This window comes from Peromyscus leucopus, chromosome 1, assembly GCF_004664715.2.
Source record: "Peromyscus leucopus breed LL Stock chromosome 1, UCI_PerLeu_2.1, whole genome shotgun sequence".
In the NCBI taxonomy this organism is placed as follows: domain Eukaryota; kingdom Metazoa; phylum Chordata; class Mammalia; order Rodentia; family Cricetidae; genus Peromyscus; species Peromyscus leucopus.
The window spans coordinates 181,460,574-181,482,498 of NC_051063.1; the positions used below are offsets into that span (position 1 = coordinate 181,460,574).

General features: G+C 37.0%; 1 protein-coding gene across 1 annotated transcript; it reads left to right on the top strand.

The window, feature by feature from the left end:
- The first annotated feature begins 9,367 nt into the window (after nucleotides 1-9,367).
- On the top strand, nucleotides 9,368-10,306 carry LOC114710892 (vomeronasal type-1 receptor 4-like). Its single transcript, XM_028895185.1, has one exon. The coding sequence runs from the start codon at nucleotides 9,368-9,370 to the stop codon at nucleotides 10,304-10,306; it is 939 nt and encodes a 312-aa protein (XP_028751018.1).
- The last annotated feature ends 11,619 nt before the right edge of the window (nucleotides 10,307-21,925 follow it).

A 21,925-nucleotide genomic window follows, 5' to 3' on the forward strand; every position in this document is an offset into this window, starting at 1 on the left:
TTGGGATAAAGTTTTACCAATCAAATGGACTTAAGAAGCAAGGCAGTGTAGCTATCCTGATGTTTAACAAAATAGACTTCAAACTAAATTTAATCAACAGAGATCGAGAAGTGCATTACACATTCAACACAGGAATAATCCATCAAAATGAAGTATCAATTCTGAACATATTTGCCCCAAATACAAGAGTACTCACATATGTATAAGAAATATTACTAAAGCTCAAATTGCATATCAAATCCTACACACTAATAGTGGGATACTTCAAAACCACACTCTCAACAATTGGCAGAGAAATAAGGGAAATAACAGGTGTTTTGACTCAAATGGACTTAATAGAAATCAATAGAATATTTTACCCAAACACAAAAGAATGTATCATCTTCTCAGCATACCATAGAACCTTCTCTAAAATTGAACACATATTCAGTCACAAAGCAAATCTCAACAGATAAAAAAAATGGAATAACCTTCTGTATTTTATTGGACCACCAAGGCTTAAAGTTATAATTCAACAACAACACAACTTACAGAATGTCTACAAACTGATGCAAACTGAATAATGCTCAACTGAATCACTACTGGATTAAGGAAGAAATAAGAAAGAAATTAAATAATTCCCAGAATTCAATAAAAATGAATGTACAACATACTCTAACTTATGGGAAACTATGCAAGTAGTGCTCAGAGGAAAATTCATAGCACTAAATGGCCATATAAAGAAGTAGGAGAAATCTCGCACTAGTGACTTAGCAGCACACCAGTAAGCTCTAGAAGAAAATAGAACAAACTCACCAGGAGGAGCAGATGACAGGAAGTAATCAAATTGAGGGCTGAAATCAATAAAATAGAAACAAAGAGAACAATATAATCAATGAAACAAAGACATGCTTCTTTGAGTAAATCAACAAGATAGACAAGCTTTTATCCATAATAACCAAAAGGCAGAGAGAGAGAAAGAGAGAATATCCAAATTAACAAAATCAGAAATGAAAAGGGAGACATAGCAGACAATGAGAAGAATCAGAGAACCATAAGGTCATGCTTCAAAAACCTGTACTCCCACAAAATTGGAAAGTCTAAAAGAAATAGATAATTTTCTGAATAGGTACCACATAACCAAATTAAATCACGACCAGATAAACAATTTAAGAAGACCTGTAACCCCATATGGAAATAGAAGCAGTCAATAAAAGTCTCCCAAACAAAAAGCCTAGGACCAGATGGCTTCAGTGCAGAATTCTATAAGAATTTTAAAGGAGAGCTAATACCAATACTCCTCAAATTGTCCTACATAATAGAAACAGAAGGAACATTACCAAACTGTTTCTATGATGCTGTGGTTACCCTGAAACCCAAACCACACAAAGATGCAAAAGAAAGATAATTACAGACTAATCTTCCTCATGAATATTGATGCAAAAATACTCAAAAAAAATACTGGCAAACCTAATCCAAGAAGATATCAGAAAACCATCCACCATAATTAAATAGAATTTATCCCAGACATAAAGGGATTGTTCATCATATGAAAACCTGTCAATATAAACCAAATTGTAAAGAAACTGGCAAAAACACAGTATCATCTCATTAGATGCTGAAAAAGCATTTGACAAAATTCAACACCCCTTCATGATGAAGGTCTTAGAGAGATCACGAGTACAAAGAACATTCCTAAACAAAATTTACAGCAATCCAGCAGCCAACATTAAATGAAATGGAGAGAAACACAAGGCAATTCCACTAAAATCAGGAATAAGACAAGGCTGTCCACTCTCCCTGTATCTATTTAATACAGTACTTGAAGTTCTAGCTAGAGCAATAAGACAACAAAAGGAGATCAAGGGGATACAAATTGGAGAGGAAGAATTCAAACTTTCGCCATTTGCAGATGATATGATAGTATACAAATTACCCCAAAAATTGTACCAGTGAACTCCTACACCTGATAAAAAAAAGCATTCAGCAATGTGGTGGGATACAAGATTAACTCAAAAAAACTCACTAGCTCTCCTATACACAAATGATAAATGGGCCAAGAAAGAAATAAGAGAATCATCACCCTTTACAATAGGCACAAATAATATAAAATACCTAGAGGTAATACTAACCAAACAAATAAAAGATCTGTATGACAAAAACTTTAAGTCCTTGAGGAAAGAAATTTAAAAAGATATCAGAAAATGGAATAATCTCCCATTGTCATGGGTAGGTTGAACCAACATTATAAAAATGGCAAACTTACCAAAAGCAATCTGCAGATTCAATGCAATCCCCCACGAAAATCCCAACTCAATTCTTCAGAGACCTCAAAGTAAAAATTCTCAACTTCATATGCAAAAGCAAAAAACCCAGGATAGCTAAAACAATCCTTCACAACAAAGCAACTGTACCTGGATATTTCTCCAGTCCTGCTGGGCCTGCAGTCACTCAGACCCAAGTAAACACACAGAGACTTATATTACTTATAAACTATATGGCTGTGACAGGCTTCTCGCTATCTAGTTCTTATATCTTAAATTAACTCATTTCTATAAATCTATACCTTGCCATGTGGCTCTTGGTTTGCTGGCACTTTAACATCTTACTTCTCATGGTGGTGGTAGCTGGCAACATCTCCTGACTCAGCCTTCCTGTTCCCAGAATTCTCTTTTCTGCTTGTCCCACCTATACTATACTTCCTGCCTGCCTACTGGCCAATCAGCATATTATTTTTCAACCAAATCAGAGCAACACATTTACAGCATACAAAGTGAGTGATACCCACAGCAAGCAACTTCTTGAGGCATCAGCATCCCTGACTTCAAGCTCTACTATAGTGCTATAGCAATAAAAACAGCTTGGTATTTAAATGAAAACAGACATGTGGACCAATAAAATCTGTTTAAAGACCCTGACATTAATCCATAAACCTATGAACATTTGATTTTTGACAAAAAATCCAAAACTATACAAGAGAAAAGATAATCTTCAACAATTGTGAACATGTAGAAAATTCCAAATAGATCCATATCTATCACCATGCACAAATCTCAAATCCAAGTGGATCAAAGTTCTCAACATATATAGAGTTACAATGAACCTCATAGAAGAGATATTAGGAAGTAGAACACATTGGCTCGGGAGACCACTTGCTAAATACAATACCAGTAGCACAAACACTGAAGGCAACAATTAATAAATGGGACCTCCTGAAACTGAGAATTTTCTCTACATCAAAGGACTAGGTAAATAAAACAATATGACAGCCTACACAATGGGAAAATTTCTTCACCAACCCCACATCTGACAGAGGACTGATATCCAAAATATATATAAAAAACTCAATAAACTAGACATCAAAATACTAAACAATGCAATTAAGAAATTGGATACAGGTCTAAACAGAGAATTCTCAACAAAAGAATCTCAAATATCCAAAAGACATTTAAGGAATTGCTCAACATCCTTAGTCATCAGGGAAATGCAAGTCAAAATGATTCTTAGATACCATCTTTCACCTGTCAGAGTGGCTAAGACCAAAAACACTGATGACAGCTTATGTTGGAGAGGATTTGGAGCAAGGGGAACACTCCTTCAATGTTATTGGGAGTGCAAACTTGTACTGTCAATTTGGAAATCAGTATTTTGATTTTTCAGAAAATTGGGAATCAATCTACCTGAAGACCCAATGATACCACTCTTGGGCATATGCACAAGGGATGCTCATTCATACCACAAGGACATTTGCTCAACTAGCAACATTATTTGTAGTAGCCAGAACCTGGAAACAACCTAGATGCCCCTCAGCTGAAGAATGGGTAAAGAAAATGTTGCAATATACACAATGGAGTATTACTCAGCTGGAAAAAAACAATGACACCATGCAATTTGTAGTTAAATGGACAGAACTAGAAAATATCATCCTGTGTGAAGTAATTCAGACTCAGAAAGGCAAACATGATATGTATAGAGCCATAAGTGGATACTATATATAAAAGGATAATAAGACTACAACCCACTGATCCAGAAAAGCTAGAAAACAAACAAGACCCTGAAAGGGATTCATGCATCACCCTGGGAAGGGGAAATAGAGGAGATATTCCTAAGTTTAAACTTTATTATATTGATATGTATCTGTATTATGCATAATATCTTTAAGACTTGTGTCATGAAAGAATGTTGGATCTTTGTCAAAGGCCGTGTCTGCATCTAAAGAGATGATCATGTTGTTTTTTTAACTCTAGTTCATTTCTATGGCAGATTATATTTATTGATTTATGTATGTTAAACTGTTCCTGTACCCTCAGAATGAAGCCTGATTGTACAGGATGGATGACTGTTTGGTGTGTTATGAGATTCGGTTTGCAAATATTGAATTGAGAATTTTAAAATCTATGCTCACAAAGGAAGTTGGCCTATAATACTCTGCCCTGTTGGGTTTCTCTGTGTTCCTGTTAACAAAGTAATTGTGGCCTTATAAAAAGAATTGGCAATGTCCCCTCTGTTTCTCTTCTGTGGAATAATTTGAGGATTACTGGGATTAACTCTTCTTTGAAAACCCAGTAGAATTCTGTGCTAAATCCATCTTGTCCTGGACTTGGAGGCTAGGTTTAAACAATGGTTTGAGGCAAGAATGTTAGGAGGGGAATACTATGTGGTCTACATGAGGTGGGGTCATGAAGAGAAATTTGAATTTCATGCAGATAGACCATAAAGAAGCAGAGTGAATTGGTTTTAATGCATTATTAGTAGCCTCAAAGTACTCAATATGTGTCAGGGTCACATTAAGTAAAGGAAATTAAGATGATCTTTCCCTGAGGATTTAACCAAGAACAAGCTCAGATTTAAATACTTTACTTCTCTTTCCTATTGTCTTCCATCATTCTCTGTCTGTCTGAATCAGTTCCTAACTGGATGATGACTTGTGTATCTATCTGCCCTGTGTGCTTCACAAAAGATTTTGCTCTGTATTTATTGAACACCGTGGAAGCTTCACATGGAGTAAGGAATGAGGGATAATTTACAGAAATATTTAAAATAATTTTTACAAAGGATAAAGACATTGATACCAACTGCTTCCAACTGACTCAGATAAGAAACATTGTTGTAACATCACTGGACATAGATGCATCAATCTACATCTGTGTCACTTCCAACATTTATTGTGTATATTTGTTTCATTAGGTTGATTTCAAACTAGCTGTTTTAATCACTTATTGCTATAACATACATATGCACCAGCATTACTCTTGTGTCAACACATGGAAGATTACATATTTTAGGAGTAATGTTATACATTAGCTTGGGTTGTAAAAACAGATTACTTGGGAAATCCAAAACAAGTAAGGTTGGTTATTACATTGTTCTCTTAAATGCAGGTTAGTCATACAGTCTAAGCCTACAGCTGCATAGCAGTATTAAATCTTAAATGACCTCAAAGTACATTAACTCTGCCTGTGAGGTCCAGCGAAACTTCCAGTCTCTTCAAATGTAAGAGATGTTTTTATAATGATGCATCCCCACAGTACAGTGCACTTGTAACTTCACACTTTGTTCTTGGTCCCTGCTCCCAAGATTATTATCACTGCCTGGTTCTGCTACTGGGACTCTTAGCATCTGACACCCCAGGGAAGAAGAGTGACTTTACACTTCTAGCCTGACCTTATGTGATGATCACTACTCAGTTAAATGTTTCTGTTGCTTATTGGTGCTAACAAGTGTTTTTTAAGAGGTGATGTAAAATCCCTTGGCATAACTGTCACTGTTCCTTCTTGTGACATCATCCTGTCATCCTCTTAGGGTATGAGTGCTGAAAACATTCAGGCTTTATCTTGGGGTATGCTGTAAACTTCATAGCTATATGAGGGTTGTAGGTCCCATTGGCCACTGACATTCCATCAAGCATCCAGCATCACAGATGCATCCTTTCTGCAGAGGTGAGTTACTTTTCTTCAGGTACCCAGTCTTCAAAGGACAGGGTAGTCTCTGGAGGATGGGTCAATTCAGACTTTGTAAATTATCTTCCTCTTTCAGGGAAGGGCTCCTGCACAGGTTGAATGTTCATAGCGGGAAGAATCAGGCAGATCTGAGCCAAACATGATATGATGGAGGCTGCAGGTGATAGACTTTCCTGGTTTCCTACTTTGGTGTACTTTTCCAAGACAATAACTATGTGTCTGCTCCTACAAAGATGGGATTCTGGTAACTAAAATAATTTATTACTCTTTCTCAGATTCATCTATCCTACTTTTAATTTAATAATCCCCAACTTTGTGCATTGGGTTGATAAAACTCTCTGAGAATTTGATGAGTTACAAGAGCAATTTGAGAGCTGTTTGATATCATCTGCATATTTATACCTCAGATTCTGCTCTCCACTGGGGCTTTATATGCATACAGATTTTTTTCTTTATTGGAAATGCCTGTGCAGAGTGGCATCATGAAACCTTAATATTCTTCTTAGAGGGCTTCATGTTATGACTTGTGAAAAGAGAAACAAGTGGTATATTAATGTTTCAATATTCAAATTTCAAGTCCATGGTCATTTGACTAACTGAATGGTTGCAACCTCATGTCACTCATGCCTGAGGCCTCTGATATGTCCACTTCCCCCAGACATGGATGTCCATGTCCCCCTGAGCTTGCTGTTTGTTTGGTTTGTGAGACAAAGTCTTGCTGGGCAAAGAACTGCCTTTGCTTTGACTACTGACAGTATGCACGCTGTTTATTCCAGATGAGCAGGATACAAGGAAAAACAACTACTGAACCTTGACAAGACAGGGTAAGATGGTTTTTCAAAATTCCTGCTTCGGAAAATGGTCTGTCAGGTATTTTAGGCCTATAGCCAAAATGGATACCCCAGTATTGCTGAGAATCTTTAGGTGACTGTCCAACCTGCTAGCTGTCTCTATTTTCAACATTTTTTGGAAATTGCTTGCTTGTACTTCCTGTTTAGTCAAGTAATATTATTTTCCTTACCAGGTTTTTGATGAAGGTGAAGAGTAGATAGTTACAGTTATAGTCCTCTTATATCTTAGCTAAGAACATTTTAGATACTAAAGTTAGAATCTTCAGGATAAGATAACTATGGGAGTAATCTCAGCAATTTATCATTTACCTATGATCACAACATTTCTGGACATTGAGCATGTGTTTTTTTGTTTGATGTTGTTCTTGTTTGCTGTAGTTCCATTTTTGTTTATGTTATTACCTTTTGTTTTTCCTGGAGAATATTTGATAATCATTCTTATTGTATATAGTTTGCATTAGGTTCAGAACCTTCTTATTTAGACAAAAAAGGGAAATGTAGTGGTATTTGCTCTGCCCATGACCTTGGGCTATATGACCTGAAGGAGACAGTGCTTCTTGTGTTATATATGACCTCTTAAAAGGACAGAGGGAGAGATCATGAGGTCCCTTCTCCCTGCTTCCTGCTTCCTGGTGTTATTGAACTCCCAGGTGGATATGCTACCTGTCAGATCAGAGGAAGACTTCATCTGTCTACTCGGTTCTGTGTGAGTGGATTTCCTCAATTTATATCCTAGTAAATTTCTCTAATACTCCTTAAGAAGACTCTCATGGGTTTCTTAGGTTATCTAGAGCTTGAGAATCTTAATATCAGGGTTGTGGGTTTGTTCCCCACTTATAGCACCAGATAATGTGAGAAATCCATGGGAATCTGCTTATTGGGTATTAGGGAAATTTATTAGTTTATAAATTGAGGAAATCCACTCACAAATACAGAAGTGAGTAGACAGCTGAAGTCATCCTCTGATCTGAATGGGAGAGAATCCATGTGGCAGTTCAATCACACCAGGGAGCATGAAGCAGGGAGAAGGGACCTTGTGACCCCACTTTTTTTCTTTTAAGAGGTCATATACAATGGCAAGAAGCATCACTTCTTTCAGGCCATATAGCCCAAGGTCATGGGTGTTAGCATCCATCACTACAGGGAAAATTTATGTAGTTCTTGCTGTCCTATAACTTGTTCTGTAGAACAGGTTAGCCTCAAACTCATAGAGGTCCTCTCATCTCTTCCTATTTAGAACTGGAATTAAAGGCATATGTCACTATTCCCAGCCCAGATATTGCTTTTGAGTAAAAAATAATATGTCAATTATTATTGTGATATGTGTTAAAAACCCATTGCATCATTGGCTGACATATCTAGTATACTAGTATCTGCTAATTTCTATAACACTTATAGCTATATCAGTTAAATTTCATGCCCCACAATTTAGAAAGGATGCTTCTATTGTTAAATAGCTCCATACAGTGTCTATTGTGCTTAAATTTCATTAGAAAAAGATGATGAATCTCTCTAGTGATCCTCCCATTGAATAAATTCCTTCACTGCATCTTGTTTTAAATATCTTGATAGTTTTTTTGCTATTTAGACATGTTTAAGTGTGGTAGAGTTATATTTTAAGTAACACATGCCAAATTAAAAGTTTGAAACCTAATGTTGAGATCACTTAAAAGCAAACATAGGCACATGTATGTACATGCAGACATATTTAAATGCAATTGCATGTATGTATTTAAAAAAGGAGAATTCAAATGTTATCTTTCCTAATAGCTAATGGTCACTATTTGCTTTTATTTTTTATTAGTCTTTGTTTTTTATTCTCAATTTGTATTGTTTTTTATCATTCTCTATTATTTATTCTAACTTTTTATCTTCAAGAAATTTACATGTATTTTTATCATTTTCATACCTCAGTCACTCCTCACAGTTTCACAATGTTATTCCACCCATCCATGTTTGTGCCTTTTAAAATTCTTAACACATAAAACATAGTTTGTGGTGCCCATATGCTCTTGCATGTGTGATCATCTACTATGTCATTGTCAACCTATTAGGGGACACATTTTTAAAAGAAGTTGACTCCACCTTTCCTAGTAGCTATCAATTGTCAATAGCATCTTAGTTAGGGGTTACTATCTTCTCTGGAGTAAGACAGTCTCCTTTCTGATAAGTCCCTGCCTTTTACTAGTTGCTAGGACCATGTTAAACTGTAGTGTGTCTGTAACCAGGACACTCATCTAAATGTGGTTTTATCATTAACTATCTCACAAGTGCACTGTGGATTATAAACCAGCAATTAATTGTAAAGCATTTGGAAGATGCTAACACCTATTAATGACATTATAAAGTTTAACTTTTACCACAGTGTCACAGTTAACTGTCTACAATTCAAACAATAGCAATTCACTGAGACCTAGTTAACTACTTACTAGAAAGACACATTTTAACATTAGTTGTGTATGTAATGTAGTAGTGTCTATGTAGCACATGGCGTGGCATGCCAAAAAAAATTGAAATCTGACTTGTTTAACAAGTGTCCTCTGGGCATCCGTTGCATTGAACCAGGACCATGACAGAATGGCCTCCAGAGACTTGGCTTTGAAGATCTTTTTCCTGTCCCAGACTGCACTGGGAATGTTGGGGAACTCAGCCTTGCTTTGTTGCTTTATCATTGCTGACTTCTTTGGAATCAGGGCGAAGCCCACAGACCTGATTGTCAAACACCTGACCTGGGCCAACTTCATAGTTCTCTCCAGAGGAATCCCACAGACCATTGCTGCTTTTACTCAGACTTACTATCTAGATAATGCTTCATGTAAATTTGTCTTATATTTTCATAGAGTTGCCAGAGGAGTATCCCTTGGCTCCACATCCCTGTTGAGTGTCTTTCAGGCTATCACCATCAACCCCAGTAATCCCAAGTGGGCACAGCTCAAGGTCAGAACCCCCAGGATCATTGGTCCTTCCCTGGGTCTGTGCTGGGCCCTCCAGCTGTTGTTATATGTCTTCATTCCAGTATATACAAATGACATATGGTATGGAAGAAATGTTACTGGTATCAAAGATTTTGGATATTGTGTTATTAAAAATTCTGGGAGACTGATCAGCACATTTATTGTAATCATATTGGCATCCAATGATGTCTTCTTTTTGGGACTCATGATGTTGGCCAGTGCCTACATGGTGTTTATCCTGCTGAAACATAAGCAGAGGACGCAACACATCCACAGATCCCAGTCTCCTAAGTCATCCCCTGAGACCAGAGCCACCCAAAGCATCCTCACCCTAGTGAGCAGCTTTGTCCTCTTCTATGCAACATCAATTGTTTTTTCATCTTATCTGTCTGTCCTTGAAGGAACCACTAAGTGGATGTTTAACACTGGTGTGGCCATGTCTGCATGCTTTCCAGCATTCTGCCCCTTTCTGCTCATCAGACACTATGCTTACTTCTTCAGGCTCTGCTGCACTAGTTCTTACCAGACAACACACTGTGCTTGTGTAGTCAGAGAACTCTAAAAGCTGTGCTGTCTGCATCCCTCTATCCATGTCTTCTATCCAGTTTTGTCCTGTAACACACTGTCAATATCAACCTTTGCAGCAGACACTGATTGTCTACAAAGTTTCTTCCCAATGCAGTTTGTAACCCATTCTGGGACACAGGCAATGAAAGATGTATGATATGAGTGCTGAAACTATCACCACTCACTGTTTAAATGGAGAACATCACAGTAGCCAAGATAATAAAGGTGTAGGAGTATGCAGAGTTTTGTCCTCCTGTGAGCATCTGTGAGGATGGATTTTTTAATCAATATTGTCACCTTCAGTCCAAAAGTTGGTCTGCACCTAGTCTTTCATCCTAAATTGCAGAATCAAGTGTTGCTGGCTGTCAGGAAATAAGAACAAGGGAATAGGATAAAAAAGGTCAGAACAGCTCAGTGATGGTCATGAAACATGCAAGTGTTTGGTATTGGAGGGAATGTAGACCCCGTGTTTCTTAAATCTAAAGTATAATTCACAACCCTGGAAAATATTTAGAAATACATTTTTAAAATTCAGCTGTAGATAAACTTTCAAATGAAAATCTTTAGAGTTGTACTGTAGAAACTGCATACAAAATAAGTACTAGAAATGCTTACAAATGTAAGCATCAGGTTGTTAGTTTAAATTAATATGAATGACAGATGGGAGAAGACAAGTGGGTAGCCAGACTTTGTTGTCCCTGTTCTTGGGAGGAAGAAGTGGGAAGACTATGTATTTGAGTTCAGCCTAGGTGACATAAAGAAACTGTCAAAAAAAACAAGAAAAAACAAAGTTGGAATGTTCTGGCATATGATCAGAGGTAAATCCAAGATATATTACTTAAAAGAACATTTAAGTCAACCATGGAGTTAAATAGTCTCTCTAGGAGACTAACTTCATTTGTTTTATTTTAAAATTTTTGTTAGTATTGTCTATTAATTTCTAAAGCTAACTGAAATAAAACAATGACATGCTCAGAAGAGAAGGGAATTTTGGCACAACATGACATGAGGACACAGAATGTACTTCCAAGGCCTGTATGCTACTAGCACATTCCACATAAGTTGTACTTCCCCCTTAGTCATACTGTTCAGCTCCTTAATTGGCCTCTTCTCTCACCCATGTTGATACAAAGCAGTGCATAATATTCATGGTAAAATTTTAACTCATTTACCCACAATCCATTTTTAATGTATATTTATATTTGACTTCATGGTTGTTTATTTTGTATGGAGAATGATCCACAATTGCCATGCTTTCAGTTTTAAAAGGTGAGTTTATTAAAGACACAGTCAACAGCTATGAAAGAACTAAGCAACAAATAGCTGGAAGATAGTACATTTCCAGATCAGACAGATGCTCAGAGCATCCATCATACACTGATCTGAACAGACCATGGAACCTAGGAATCAGTAGGAGGAGACACATGGTGGGGGAAGAAAATATGGAGAAGTAGAAAGAGGAAAATTGCCCTCAGGATGTACTATATGAGAGAAGAATTTTTAAAAAGTTGTTTTTGGTAAATAAACCAGAAATTCATACTGGAATTAGAGAAAAGCATTTTCAGTGGATGGTCCTAGTCTAACTCGATGTGTGCATCTAGAAGAACACAAGCAGATTCATATTCATTGCCCTGCTCAAAACTCAATGCTAGTAGATCAAAGAATTCAATATAAAACCAGACACCGAACCTGGTAGAAGATAAAGAATGGAATAGCCTTAAATGCATCAGCAGTGGAGATAATTTCCTAAACAGAACATAGATACCACAGGCACTATGACTGACAATTAACAAATGGGACCTCATCAACTTGAAAAGTATCTCTAAGGCAGAGGACATGGTCAATAGAACAAAACAGCAGCCTACAGAATGGAAAAAGATTTTCATCAGTTCCACATCATATAGAGGGCTGATACCCAAACTATATAAAGAACTCAAGAAACTAGACATCAACAAACCTAATAATCCAATTAAAAATGGTTTATAGTCATAAACAGAGAATTCACAATAGAGGAATCACAGAAGTCAAAAAAACAAAACAAAACAAACAAACAAAAACCCTAAAGAGAGCTTCATCATGCTTAGCCATCAGGAAAATGTGAAACAAAAGTACTTTGAGATTCCATCTTACACCTGTTAAAATGGCTAAGATCAATAACAAATATCACACCTCATACTGTCAAGGATGTGGAGCCAGGGGAACAATCCTCTATTGCTCTATCTACGTCTCCTCACAAATCCACTGCTATTCCTTATCCCCAAATGTGCATCCTTAAAAAAAATTCAGCTGTGATTTGTGCAGCACATATATACCTGGCTTTAGGCCATCCAGTAGAGTATGGTCAACTTCTCAGGGGCCACAACCTTGAGGAAAATTGACTCTCCTCCAGAAGCTATCAAATAAGTAATCGTTGGTCCTCATTCAAGCATGAAGATGAGAAAATGTATTTTAGTGCATAGTTTGAGTGACTCAGATGATAAATACTCAAGACACTGTTGTTATACATAGATGTTTTTAGTGAAGCATGAAATAGTACACACATTTGATTCAGAACTGTTGATAATTATAAATAGATTTGAAATTAGGCAACTTTCATTAAATATGTTTGGTTTTTATTGACAAAATCCTAAGTTTCCAGTAATATAATGAATTTGATTATCAGTATGAAATATTAACAATATCTTATTTTATCCATATGTACACTATAAAGATGTAATATAGTAATACAAATAAAATATGCACACACATACACATATATGTAAATTTAGTAAAAAAAAATAAGCCTCAACTTCAAAGAAACCATATAACTCTGCATGACTGAAGTTTCAATATGTTGGTACATTGATTCTTAAGCCCAAGAATTCAAGAATATTCTGAAAAACACAAAAGAAACATTCTTCAAATTAAAAATACAGTTAAATTTAACATAAATTACTTTAATGAGTTGACTAAGATTTTATTTTTCAGTAAATATTATGTACTGTTATATCATGTACATGATATTTACTGTTTTTGAATTTTGTCCTTGAATTTGGATTTGGATGAAATGTTGGTAATTACGCATATGTTATATTGTATAATGGGACACAAGTATGGAAGTACTATGTAAAATATTTCTACAAATGTAGTGTATACTATGTTAATCCATACATCAAAACATGCAAATCCATACATGCAAAAATGTCTGCTTCTTGCCCTCTACATTGTTTGGTCTTCATAAATGCCTCTATAGTTTCTGAACTTCAGTGGTTGAATCTGAGATTTGTATAAGGAAAATGAATATATTCACAAAACATTTAATCCAGGGAACCTCACTGCAAGTATACCTATTCTTTCTGCCTTAAAAAAGAGCCCCAAGAAAGGATTGAAGTGCTTTTCACCTGCAGCCTTGCTCTATCTATGTTGGACTCAAGCCTCAGGGTTAATTCTTTCCATTGTGGGAATTGAATCTGTTCAGGAGTAATCCCATGAAAGAAAGATGTTAATTCAGGGAACAGCAATTATATGTTATGCCTGAGAATATCTGGTCCTCTGCAGACTGGAGATTTGAAAGAAAGTACTCACCTGTGTAGGTATAATATATCTGTGATACTTGCTTCTGGATGGACACTATGTGAGCAAAGGCACAGGCAGACTACCTACAGACAATAGATTGGCAGCAACACCTAAGGTGTATGTTGTATATGCTCCAAGATCTTCTTCCCAAAGGCTTATGGGGTTGTGTTAGAGAAGACAACACTGATATAGCATTTGCTCAGGGAGTTAACATCACCACTGGACAACACTTTTCACATCAAGGAATAGGAAAGACTTAACTGAACAGTTGTCATCCTATAGGTAGAGGCTGGTAGTATGATATTATTCTCTTCTAGGATGTTAAGAGAGGGTGTCCGGGGAGGAGGAATGGACAGGAGTTGGATTCTGGGAACCAAAGACTAATAACAAAGGGTATAACTGAGTGAACCCTGATATCCTGTCATTTGTGTCCCTCAATTTTAACTGATATCTCCTTGTATCTTCTTTACAAGGCTCACGTGTCAGTGGTGGATATTTACTGGGCAAAGTGCTTTTTGTGTAAGCAATATGAATTTAGCTGAGATCCCCAACAACCAAGTAAAGAGCCACATATCAAAGGCAAACACTTGATGTAACAACATGTAACTGCAGACTCAGTACAAAATCATGACTTCTTCTACCATTTTCAAATCTTTAGTTTTGTTGGTCACACATTCCTAAAACCTGAGTTTTTACATTTGTTTGAAAATGATTCCCAACTTCATTGTTTTTCTAATACTATGTATGAAATGATTATAAACAACTATCAGCAATGAAATTTTTGTTTGTTCCTTTTTCTCTTATGTGGGTTTTTAGAATGGTATAAATTGGACCTAAGCTTTTATATGCAGTAGGTGTCCTAATGCAAGGGCCACTGACTGGTGCTTCCACAGAGATGAGATCAACATCCCCTCACCTAGTACCATTTGAGATAAGTTCTGGCTTCCACCATGCTTCATACCCACCTCTGTGTGAGCAGAGATCTCATTGCTTTCAGAATCTTCATAGGGAAATATGGCTCCAATCAGGATCTCCAGAGCCTATTATTAGACAAATTCAACCAGAGAAAACTAGTTAATACTCTGTGGGGGATTCCTGAAGTCATGCACAGATGACATGTATATATGGGGAAAAGCTTCTGTGAGAAATTGAATGAGAACAGCTCACATAATGTCATTTGTGAACACTTGGTCCACAGCTGGTAGACCTGTTTGGGAAATATTCAGAGATGTGGCTTTGTTGGAAATGTGTCACTGAAAAGAGGCTTGGCTTTGACATTTCAAAACACTAGTGCCATTTCCATTATGCTCTCTGCCTCCGGCTTGCAGTTCTAGCTGTGATCTCCCAGCTGTTGCTCCAGCTCTCTACTGTTTACTACCTACTATTGGTGAAATTATTTTGGCCACTCCACGTAGTTAAAAGGATATTTATTTAATGGCGTAACTCACAAATTAAGTAATGGGTAGGTCGCAGGGTCTGGGGAAGGTGTATTGCAATCCAGCGGTGTTCTCCGGAGCTCTGCACAGTCCACTTTTCACAGTTCAGCGTCCCGGCACCGAGAGAGCGCACAGAGCGAGCGTTGGCCCATCCAGCTCTCAGGTCCCCAGGCGACTCCCCTCGCCCCGCCTCGTAGGCATGACAGTTGCCAGAGTCTCAATGGGGGTTGGAACTTCCAGATCCAAGCTGGAATGACTACCCACTACATCTCCCCCTTTTTGTCTAAATAAGAAGGTTCTAAACTAATACAAGACTATATACAAAGGAATGGTTATCAAATATTGTCCAGAAATAATGAGGGATAATGACCTAGATAAGATGTAACTACAACCAATGCAAACAATATCAAGCAAGAAACACATACTCAAATCCAGAGAAGTATAGAGCATAGGTAAACGGCATGTTATAAAGATCATTCAAAGGTGTCCTATCCTAAAGAACCTGAATCTAATACTCAATATGTTCTATCTAAGATATTATATATACTAAGTTGTAACTATAACTGCTAGTCTTCAATCCCATCAAAGACCTGAGAAGGAACATAATGGTACCTGAGAAATGGTAGATGGATGCAAGCAACTTTCGGGAATCTTGCAAGAGTAGACCAAGACAGCTGGCAGCCTGGACAGTCACCTAATGTTTCTCAGCATTGTTGGTGCATTCAAATTGGCTACAGGCCTAGAGTATCTGACAGACCATTTTCAGAAGCAGGATTTCTGAAAGACCATCTTACCCTGTCTTGGCAGAGTACAGTGATCGCTTTCCTTGTGTCCCGCTTGTCCAGAAAGGACAGCATTGCATTTGTACTGTCAGCCATCAAGGCAAGGGCAGTTCTTTGCCCAGTAGGCCATTTTGTGCCAAAAAGACAAACTTCCAAATGGAAATGTCTTAGGAGCCCAACATTCTCTCGGGATCAATTGGTGCAGCCAGGAGCAACTGTGTCTCATGTCAACAGAATTCTAAGTTATTTAAATGCCATATTCTCTAGGTCTATGAAGTGTTTGAAGATTACCTGCCCATCTGACCTATGTATCTGTAAATCTGGATAACCTAACTAATGTAACTATAGAGATGACAGACATAGGCGACTATAAATCTATAAATCTTATCTACCGAAATAACCTAAGGACTAAGGCTTCATGTAAATAAGGTAAACAGTCTATAAGCAAATGTATGGTGAAGAACGATGACTTCAAAATTGTGACAATACACAAGATATTTATAACAGAGATAGGAATATATAGTGCGATATGCAAAATGACAATAATCTTAAATATATATCAATATACCGAATATTCTAAACAGAAGTAGAACATATATAAAGTATGACAGATATAAATTTACATTTGTATCAATATGAAAATGTTTCAAATAAGAGTAGAAATATATGTACATTATAACAATTATAGTTGTGTATTTGTATCAATATACAAATTATCTTAAACAGGAGTATAAAAATAGTTTACATTTGTATCAGCATATAAGAATCTATAACAGTACAAATTACAGTGCAAATTATCTAAAGTTGCTATTTTACTAAGTTTGTTTACTAGTATATACAATGATTTACCATCATATCTTATACCTATCCGTTCCATTTCTTCTCCCCCCGCCACTTTTTTTTTTTTTACAATACTGAGTTAATATTTTTTTTCACCCCCAACCCTATAACCGTCATCCATAACCCTGAGAATTATGAAACCTAAGGGAGAAGGGGCGTCGTTTTCTTAGAATTGCTTCCTGTCGTTTAGGGGGTGATGTTATCTCTGTTGGGTACTGTGAGAAAGCTCAGATAGTTAAATCTCAGTTAGACTAACTATAGGTTCTGCAGCAAGTTTTAGAGTAATGGGTAAGATTGTCTGAAATTCTGGCAAGAAGTGTAGTATGATGATGATTACCATGGCATCATTCTGGATTGGGTAGAGTTGTTGTTGTTGGGGCCCCATCTTCCTTCTGTTGACTTCTGAGATTGCTATTGGAAAAACTTATTTGTTATCAAAAATGGGAGGTTTGGATTTAAAGAGGACATAGCATGTAAGAAAGGATTCTGAGAAATCAAGAGTAAGCATGGAGAGAATTAGAATTTAGAAGACAATGGTCCCTTTTTATTGGTTTCCTTCTGTCTCACACCAGAGGGCTCTTCTGATACGGGACTGAAGAATCTCTCAAACTTTTCTTTTAGCAATATGCTTGGGTTTAGAGAAGGAGTGAGCCAATTCCATCTCCAAAGCCAGCTTGGCTATAATTGAATTGGAACCACAACTTTTCTAGATTGATAGCGAGAAAGATGTTAGACAGTGAGATTTTTACCATGTGTAGATTGGTACCAATAGATTCTTCCTTTCTGCTGTAAACATCTGGATATCCAAGGCCTTATGAGTTTTGGAAGATAGGTATTTACATTATCCTGGAAAGACAAAAACAGAACCCTACCCCACCCATTGATTTTTAAATTTTTCTTACAACTTGTAGAGATGTCACATTGGTGGATGATCTTTTACTTCTCTTCATCAAGGGGTTTTTCCTGTTTGAATCGAATTTTTATTAATTTTGTTGGTATCCATAGCTTTTCTTCTCTGGCAGAAACAAAGGCAAAATCCCTTCCCCAACATAGAACATATCCAGGGTTCCATTCTGAGGTCAGCACATCCTTGAAATAAACTGGTTGGTTTAGCTCAGGAGTTTTGTCTGTCTTCCAATGTCTCTCCGTAGCTGTTGTTCCTTTCTCGTTAGCATTGAGAAAATTCAAGGTTAATAAAGCACTATGCAGTCTGTTTCTAGGAGTCATTGTTACCTGTTGCTGTTTATTTAGCATATCCTTTAAAGTTCGATTGGATCTCTCTATGACTGCTTGGCCTGTGGGATTGTGTGGTATACCTGTAACATGCTTTATATTGTAATAAGCAAAGAACTGTCTCATTTTATTGGAGACATATGCTGGGCCATTGTCTGTCTTAATTTGTACAGGTATTCCCATGATGGCCATAACCTCTAATAGGTGTGTAATCACAGAATCAGCCTTTTCAGAACTCAAAGGAGTTGCCCATTGAAATCCTGAATAGGTGTCAATGGTACGATGTACATACTTTAATCTTCCAAATTCTGCAAAATGAAACACATCCATTTGCCAAATTTCATTTCTTTGTATACCTTTTGGATTATTCCCTGCAGGTAATGGAGTTTGGTTATAGATGGAACAAGTAGGACATTTTTTCACAATATCCTTAGCCTGTTGCCAAGTGATGGAGAAATCCTTCTTCAAACCTTTGCTATTTATATTGTATTTCTTATGACATTCTGAAGCTTCTAGCACATTACCTATTAGTAACTGATCAATCTCATCATTACCTTGTGCTAAAGGTCCTGGCAGACCTGTATGGGATCTGATATGTGATATATATATATATATATATATATATATATATATATATATATGTATATATATATATATATATATATATATATGATGTTCCCTTTTTCTGATGATTTCCTGCAATTGTATGAATAATGAAGTTAATTCTGTATTATCAGGAATAAATTCAGCAGTTTCAATATGTAAAACAACTCTCTTTGCATATTGAGAGTCAGTGACTATATTGAGGGGTTCTGTGAAGTCCATCAGTACCATAAGAATGGCATACAGTTCTGCCTTTTGTACAGAGCTATAAGGACTTTGCACCACTTTACTTAAGTCTCCTGATTTATATCCTGCTTTCCCTGATTTATTTGCATCAGTATAAAATGTGAGGACTCCAGAAATTGGCTTTTGTCGTACAATGTGAGGAAGGACCCATTCAGTCTTCTTTATGAATTCTATTCTCTTGCTTTTGGGATAGTGGTTGTTAATCTCTCCCAAAAAGTTACTGCAGGCTCTCTGCCAGTATTCATTATCTTTCCATAGTGATGAAATTTCCTCATTAGTTACTGGTACTACAATTTCTGCTGGGTCCATTCCTGTCAACTGGCAAAGTCTTTATTTACCCTTTTGAATCAAATCAGAGATCTTTTCTATATAAGTCTTTAATTTCTTATTTGGTTTACGTGGTAGGAATATCCATTCCAATATAATATCTTCCCTCTGCATCAAAATACCTGTTGGGGAATGTCTGGAGGGGAATAAGACAAGAATGCATTTAAGTTCTGGATCCACACGATCCACATGTGCTTCTCAAATTGTCTTTTCTACTAGAGCCAATTCCTTCTCAGCTTCAGCTGATAATTCTCTTGGACTATTTAATTCTTTGTCCCCTTCTAGAATATTAGCCAAATTTTGTAGTCCATCTTTGGGTATTCCCATGATACCCAGTAAGTTGGAAATGCTTCCTAATAACTTTTGAAAATCATTAAGCGTCTTCAATCTATCTCTTCTTAGTTGTACCTTTTGGGGTCTAATTTTTTGTAGCTCTATCTTATATCCTAAGTAATTAATAGAATCTCCTCTTTGTATTTTTTCAGGAGCAATTTGCAGTCCCCAGCGAGGCAAAACTTTTTTTACTTCTTCAAACATGCTTTCTAATGTATCTAACTTTGGATCAGCTAATAGGATATCATCCATATAGTGATAAATTATGGATTGTGGAAACTTTACACGAATTATTTCTAATGGTTTCTGAACAAAGTATTGACACAAGTAGGGCTGTTTAACATTCCCTGTGGGAGGACCTTCCATTGATATCTCTTGACTGGCTGAGAATTATTATACTTAGGTACTGTGAAGGCAAATTTTTCTCTATCATTTTCCTGTAAGGGTATGGTAAAGAAACAGTCTTTTAAGTCAATAACTATTCTAGACCATTCTTTTGGTAGCATAGAGGGCAAGGGCATCCCAGTCTGTAGGGAGCCCATTGGCTGAATTACTTTATTAATAGCTCTCAGATCTGTCAGCATTCTCCAATTACCAGATTTTTTTAAAAAAAATAACAAATACAGAAGAATTCAAAGGGCTGGTAGATTCTTCAATGTGTTGAGCATTTAACTGCTCTTGAACCAGCTGTTCTAAAGCTTGTAGCTTCTCTTTTGTCAAAGGCCATTGTCCAACCCAGACAGGTTTATTAGTTAGCCATTTTAAAGGTAAGGCAGTTGGTACTTCTGAGAGTTCAAGAACAGTCGTGCTCTGTTTGTGAATATCCTGAATGGTTGGTGACTGATTTTTATAGCATGTTATGATATTATTCCTAGAAACATGCATTGGTCTGTATTCCTTTTCTGAAAGTGTAGGAATTTTAATCTGGGTATTCCACTGTTGTAACAGATCTTGTCCCCAAAGTTTTACTGCTACATTTGCTACATATGGCTTCAGCCTTCCTCTCTGTCCTTCTGGCCCTATGCATTCAACCCATCTCGAAATCTGTTTTATCTGAGATAGGGTGCCAATCCCTAACAGTTGGACATCTACCTCTTGAAGAGGCCAATTCGGATGCCATGATTTTGGTGTAATTATAGTCACATCTGCACCTGTGTCTACCAGGCCCTCCAGAACCAGGCCATTAATTCGAATTCTAAGCTTTGGTCTTTGTTCATTTATGGAAGTCTGCCAAAATATTTGTTTTATAGTGTTCTTTGTAAACTGTGATCCATCTATCAAAGCTGTTTTATCATCCATTGCAGTATCGTTTTTTACATTAGGCATTGGTTTATTCAGTTGTCCTGGAGAGGAATTTCTTCCACAGTGGCTGGGAATGTTCGTACTATGTTTGGTTTGGGGGCCTGCGAGAGGCCCCCTGAGGTGTTTCCCGCCAGTAAAGGGTTGCCTTATATATCTATGTTTGATCTGCACTCACTGGTCCAATGTCGGCCTTTGCCACATCTTCTACATAATCCAGGAGGAGGTTGGGGTCTCCTGTTTAGGCTATTCCTAGAAGGAGTATTGCTTCTAGGAGTACCCCACATACAGTTTTTACTTATATGACCTGGTGTACCACACTTAAAACATTTGGTTACACGGGGCCTTCTTTCACCTCTGGGATTTGTCTCTCCTATCCAAGCCTCATTACTGTAGTTAAGAGACTGAACACCATTAGTATATTGAGTCCATTCTTCCAAAGGAGCTGATCTGATCTTTAGTGGTGTAAGTATTCTTCTGCATTCTGCATTAGCATTGTCGAACACCAAGGACTCAGTTAATACTTTTCTTAATTCTTTGTCTGACACAGCTCTTGTTATAGCTGTGTTCAGTCTTTGTAAAAAATCAGTGAAGGGTTCATGCGGTCCCTGAAATATCTTTGTGTATACCTCAGTTGGTTTTCCAGGTTCTGGAATTTTTTCCCAAGCATTTAGAGCTGCTGTACGGCATAGGGATTTTGTATGCTCATCATAAGTGGCTTGTACATTCCTGTCAGCGAAACATCCCTCACCAAGTATTTGATCTTGGGAGATCACAAAACCTCTGATTTTACCTTGTTGTTCTAAATTTTTTGCCTCTTCTCTCAACCAGCTTTTCCACTGTAACTGCTGACTATATTCTAGAACAGCTGAAATTAACTGATGCCAGTCATATGGAATGATTCTATGTGAGGTAGACCACGAATTTAACATCTGTCTTACATATGTGGAATGTATCCCA

Bases quoted from the DNA above. Each gene is read 5' to 3' on its own strand.
- LOC114710892 (XM_028895185.1), top strand. From the start codon at position 9,368: ATGGCCTCCAGAGACTTGGCTTTGAAGATCTTTTTCCTGTCCCAGACT.